Source organism: Canis lupus, chromosome 1 (assembly GCF_048164855.1).
Source record: "Canis lupus baileyi chromosome 1, mCanLup2.hap1, whole genome shotgun sequence".
Lineage (NCBI taxonomy): Eukaryota > Metazoa > Chordata > Mammalia > Carnivora > Canidae > Canis > Canis lupus.
Genome location: NC_132838.1, coordinates 110,151,505 through 110,157,504, shown reverse-complemented (window position 1 = coordinate 110,157,504; position 6,000 = coordinate 110,151,505). Strand labels below are relative to the sequence as shown.

The 6,000-nt window shown below is 55.8% G+C and overlaps 1 protein-coding gene across 1 annotated transcript in view; it reads right to left on the bottom strand.

The window, feature by feature from the left end:
• Window positions 1–226: 226 nt before the first annotated feature.
• The window catches only part of NOVA2 (NOVA alternative splicing regulator 2), a 28,180-nt gene continuing 22,406 nt past the window's right edge, over window positions 227–6,000 (bottom strand). Inside the window, exon 4 of the mRNA XM_072774167.1 lies at window positions 227–4,923. Within this exon, the coding sequence (XP_072630268.1) occupies window positions 3,841–4,923 (1,083 nt within the window). The 3' untranslated portion in view covers window positions 227–3,840. The remainder of the gene's footprint in view (window positions 4,924–6,000) is intronic.

The following is a 6,000-nucleotide window of genomic DNA, read 5'->3' as shown; positions in this document are numbered from 1 at the left end:
GCTCAGAGCCCCCTGAGACGGGGGATGAAGGAGGTGAATTTGGCACATTGAACCCCTTCTTCTCATAAGTGCTTTGAGGTCCTTCTCTGGAATCCAGCTGGCACCGTCCCTCGGGCCAGCAGAAGAGGGGCTGAGCTAGTCTCCCCACTCTCCATTTTCTACAGATTTTCCGGAAGGAGGCAAGTGGGGTTCTCCCCGGCTGGTGGAATTTGGGAGATCCAAAAGGTTAGGGATTAGCTGAAGGGGAGGGTTTTTTTTTTCTGTCTTTTTTTTTTTTTCTTACAAAGATTCTAAGAAAAACTCAGGGTGGGAGGGGTGAGGAAGGGGGACCCAATTTAGCTAAATGTCCACAGACTTTTTCAATGCCTCTTAGGGCCTCCTCCAAGAGAGATGGTCCCATTTCCTCCCCTCTATCTGAGGTTCCCTCCCCCCAGAGCGGCTCAGTTCCAAGGAAGTTTGGCACTTTTTTTTTTTTTAATCAAGGGGGAGGTGGGCGGAGGAAAGAGTTGAGAGGGGTGAGAAGAAGGGAAAAGACAGACAAAGATAGAGACAGGACAGGTAACAATGGGAGCCACAAGGAGAGAAAGTAGAAAGCCAGAGGGAGCCCAAGAAAGAGGGGGAGGGTACACTCGGGGGAAGATGTTAGGAGCCCGAGGGCAAATGGGAAGGAATGTGGAGACAATTCAATGCAGCAAACACTTATTAAGCACCTACTGGGTGCTGAAGAGCAGGGTGCAAGGAGGCCGCTCAGAGTCTCTGAGATCTGATTGGCTAATAGGGAAGGGGGGGGAGAGGCAGTGGGTTTTCAATGATCCCCATCCCTGACCCCACATCTGTGTCCCCTCTGGACACATTGCAGCACAAAAGATTGAGGTCAGAATGCAGAAAAGACTTTCAAGGGATGGAGAAGATGGTAGCATGAGCTTCCTAGGGTAAAAACAGGGAAAGGTGTGTGGCTCTCCACTCACCAACCTGGTGAGTGAACTAGCTCACTGAGCTAGCAAACTACCTTTCAGATAGCCCTGGCTGGTGGGGTAGGGGGTCCCCGAGAAATGTGAATAGGGAGGGGGTTGTCACACAGATACCCCAAGGGAACACTTTTCGGGAGGCCCAGCCTCCAGAGACGTGTCTGTGTGAGAAAAGTACTGGGTCCCACTGCTTGGAACCCAGCTTCCTGCAAAAGGGGCTATAGAAAGCATCTGACAAACCAGGGCAGCAGAGGATGCAAATGATATGCAAATGAGCGCTTTCAAATCCCACCTCCCCACTCCCAGACCATGTTTTACCTCTCCCTGGCTCCTTCCCCTCCTCATAGGGGCCTGGGGGGGGGGGGGCTGTAGGGGGGATATCCCAGCTAGACACTGCAATACCCACTGTGGGTGGAGATACTGTGAAATACCATAGGGTCTTTTGAGAGGCAGAGGGGAGCAGTGGCCCATAGGGCCACTTCTCCCTACCCCTTGCAGAAGATATGTACAAAGTTACATCAAGAATTGTTTTGGCACTCGAATCTCCATCTGGGTTCAATCTGGAGATTAGGGGTGGGGGCAGCAGCGATGGGAGGTGGGGGATGGGGAAATGGGGCCTGCCCTCCACCCTGGAGATGAAGAGGGCATGGAAAAAGTCACCCTAGTGCCCAAGCTACAGCCTCCCATCAGGTGGAAGGGCCGGGGTGGGAAATTCAGTGCAAGGTACCTTGAAGGCTATTGCTTTCTAGGGATTTTCACATTTTGATTTGGGGGTGGCTCTCTAGCGAGGGGCAGGGGTCTCCCAGGCTTTAGGGGTAGGAATTGTCTCTGGCTTTTCTTCTCTCCCTTTGTGGGAGAGAGACGAGGAGGCCTGATTCCCCCAAAGCCATGGAGTAGAGAAGGGTCTGGAAGACCTAGGAGGGGGACAAACGGGGGAGAGGGTGGGCATGGGGGTGCCCCTCCCCCAGAGATGCTGATGATGGAACCAGGGCACTGGGGGCCCTGCTTTGGGTTGGAGGAAGTGTAGGTGGTCTCCAAGGGGGAGGGGGAGATGGATGAGGGTAGAGGTGGGTCTCAGCTATTCTAAGTCCATAGGGTTGTCAGGCCCTGAAATCTCAGCCTGCCAACAAGGTCTTAGAGCTGACCATAGCCACAGTGCTCAGGGAGCCACTCCCAAACCAACTCTCAGGGCTGCCTGGCTTGGCAGACTCCATTGCTAGAACATTCTAGCTCCTCAGGGCCCATGGCAAGAGCACCAAAACATTCTGATCCCTCGGATACTATCAAAGTACTCCAACTTGCTAGAAACCACAAGCCAATCTAATCTATCAGACCACACGAAGCATTCCAGCTCAAGGGACCCTACTGTGTGGCTCACTGAACTCTACACTGGGTCATGGTGGCCTGACAGAGCCACCACACATTTGGCTCACCAGACTCAATGGAACAAAGCCACGCAGACACAAGCATGCACACGAAAGGCGGGGGTGGGAATGGGGGTCTTAACAGTTTTCACTAGCTCCATCTCCCACCCCTCCCTGCCAGGTGAGTTCACAGACTTGGTGTATTTGGATAGAGATGACCCTGACAATATTGGGTCTTTTTCCTTAGAGTCCTCCAGATATGATTCCAAGTCCCACCCCTTATTCTCTTCCTAGGCAGACCCTCCAGGCCAAGACCCACCAGAGAGGGGTACGGGTGAAGAAGAGAGTCAGTGACTGGCCATGGCCCAATTCAGGAAGTGCATGCTCCATCCCAATGATGTCACAGGAAATAACCTGGAGATACCACAGGAAGTACATGCTCCCATGATGTCGTTGAAGTAACCTTCGAGGAAGGCCCATTGAGACATCATAGGAAGTACCTGTCTGTCCTATCATCACAGGAAGTGACCTCTGGGGAACTATTTCCTGTGACATCGTAAGGAGTGCCAGTGGCACCCCAGAAAAGTACTTGACACTGTGACATCCCAACAGGGACCTTCACTCCCATTACTCTAGGTAAAACCATAGAAGATGCCACAGGAAGTTGTTCTGGCTTCTCACAAGAGTCTTGCCCACAGGACTGGACCAATCCCAGAACTGGCCTCATTCCCAGCAGCACTGCACACCCTCACCCCATATGACCTGACAACAAAACAGTGATCAGCCCCACCTGGGAGAGGCAACTCCAAAAGGGGTAGAGTCGCTGAGCAAATCTGGAAACTCTGGGGTCCCTGCTCCAAATACCCCATTTCAGCTCAGACTCCTCTGCTACCTCTACTCCCATCCCTTCTCCCAGATCTGGAACTGAAAGCAGAAGAGGTGGGGTGTTGTTTAGGGGAGGCCCCTCATTCTAGGTGGCCCAGAGGCTCCCTCCCCTCCTCCCATATGGAAATTAAAACTTACAAAGTGGGGGGGGGGGAATCCTTACCAAAAAAAAAAAAAAAACAAAAAAAACGGGGAAAAGAAAAAAAGAAAAAAAATAAGGAAAGGAAAAAAAAAAAGAAAAAAGAAAAAAAAAGGAGGGAAAGAAAGAGAAAATAACGCTTTGTTTTCTATTAAAATCAACAAAATGCAATATATACAGATATCACACAGACCCGGGCCCTGGGAGAGGAGGGTCAGGCCCCAGTCAAGCATAGGGAGGAAGGAAGAAGGAGTCAGTTCAGAGCTGGGGAGGGAGCTTCTGGGCCCCATCCCCAGCCATCACTCAATCCTGCCTATGACTACCAGAAGGGGGGGTGCAGTCAGGCCTACCCAGCCCCATCCCACGAGGAGCAGGACGACACCCGAGCTGAGGTCAGGAGTTGGGGTTGGGGGGGCGGGGGAGGGGAGGAGAAGGAAGAGGAGGAGGAGGGGCAGGAGGAGGGTGGGAGCACACACCACAGGCCTCATCCCACTTTCTGGGGGTTTGAGGCCCTCACTCCCTGCTCGTAGGTGACCCGCTGGCTGATGAGGTATTGAGCGGCTTGCGTGGCCGCAGGGCTGCCCGTGATGGTGACCCGCCGGTTCCGCGTGCCCGGCAGGAACTCTCCCTTCTTGGAGATCTGGATGCGGGCGCCTGTCAGCTCCTGGTACTCCACCAACGTCTTGCCCCCTTTGCCCAGGATGGCCCCCACCAGGTTCTCAGGCACCGCAATCTCCACCAGCTCCTTGGCGCTCTCGGCGGCCAGCTTCTCCGCCGTCAGGAAGCCCCCGGCCGCCCCGGCTGCGGCTGCGGCGGCCACCAGCGGGCCACCCCCGCCGCCCGCCCCGCCGCCCGCCCCGGCCCCGAGGTAGCCGTTGGCGGCGGCGGCCAAGGCGAAGGAGCCCAGGGCCCCGGGGGGCGGCGGCGGCGGCGGGGCGGCCCCTCCGGCGGGCCCGGCCCCGGCCTCCCCCGCGTAGGACGCCAGGAGGTTGGCGGCGGCGGCGGCGGCGGGGTTGGCACCAGCGGCCACGGCGGCCAGGACCCCGGAGGCCGCGGCCGAGTTGAGGCCCAGGCCGAGGGAGTTGGTGTTGTAGCCGTAACTGGCCAGCGTGTTAAGCGCCGTGCTGATGGCCAGCAGGTCGGTGCCCGAGAAGGCCGGCAGGGCGGCGGGGAAGGCGCCCACGCCCGCCAGCCCCGCGGGGCCCAGCAGGCCGGAGGCGGCGGCGGCCGAGGCGGCGGCGGCGGCGGGCAGCACGTCGGCGGGGCTGGCGTACGGTGAGCCGGTGGGGTTGGAGTTGGCCACGGGGCCAGCCACGTTGGCGTAGCTGATGTTGAGGCAGCTGCTGCTCTGGGGGTCTTCCTGTACCTTCTGCACGATGGCGCTCACGGCCTTGTGCACCTGCTCCGGTTCGCCGCTGACGGTCACCACTCGCTCCTGAAGGTTGATACCCTCTGGCTTCTGCGACAGCTGCACCCAGGCACCCGACTGTTCCATCACGGCTTTCACTGTGGCGCCCCCCTTGCCGATGATCAGGCCCGCGGTGCTGTTGGGGACGATCAGCTTGGCCTGCGTGTGGAGCGAGCGAGAGGGAGGGTCTTTAGGATGGAGGGTGGAGAACAGCAACAGTAGGCTAGAGCTTGTTTTCCTAACCCGCCCCCCTCCCAAATGCGTCCCAAATCAGGCCTGCTGTGCCCCCTGATATGCACTGGTATGGTCCTACTGCTTGTTAAAAAATGGTGAAATACATCCACTTTGGTTGGTTAAAAAGAAAAAAAAAGAGCTAGTACTCCAAGTCCTCTCAGTCACCCTGTCCCATGCCTCTGGGACTCCTGGGACCTCCCCTGCCCTCCAGGACAGTGGGTGCTCCCAGCTTGCACTGGTGCTTACGCTTTCTAGACCTTTGTGTTTTTATTTTTTTAAAGATTTTATTTATTTATTCATGATAGACCTGGAGAGAGAAACAGAGAGGCAGAGACACAGGCAGAGGGAGAAGCAGGCTCCATGCCAGGAGCCCAACGCAGGACTCGATCCCGCGACCCCAGGATCACGCCATGGGTCAAAGGCAGGCGCTAAACCGCTGAGCCACCCAGGGATCCCCCCACCTTCTAGATCTTTAAACACTCTGACTCCCAGCCCCAGAGAAGCAGTCATTAAGTCTAACTTTACAGTTAAGCCACCTGAGGCCCATGAGATGAAGGGACTCGCCCCAAGACTACCCAGGTTGTGGAGGGGCTGAAATCCAGACTCCTGGATTCCTGTTCCATCCTGTTACCTACCCTATGGCAAGGTCACCTCACTTTAACCTCTTTTTGTTATGGGCCAAATTGTTGCCCTCCCCATTCCGATGTCGAAGTCCTTTTTTTTTTTTTTTAAGATTTTATTTATTTATTCATGAGAGAGAGAGAGAGAGGCAGAGACACAGGCAGAGGGAGAAGCAGGCCCCTCCCCCACTGTGGGGAGCCCCATGTGAACTCTTAATCCCAGGACTCTGGGATCATGCTCTGAGCCAAAGGCAGATGCTCAACCGCTGAGCCAACTAGGTGTTCCCAGAGGCTGAAGTCCTAACCCCTCAGTACCTCTGGATATGTCTGTATTTGGAGAGAGGGTCTTTAGAGAGGCAATTAAAGTTAAGTGAGGTTATTG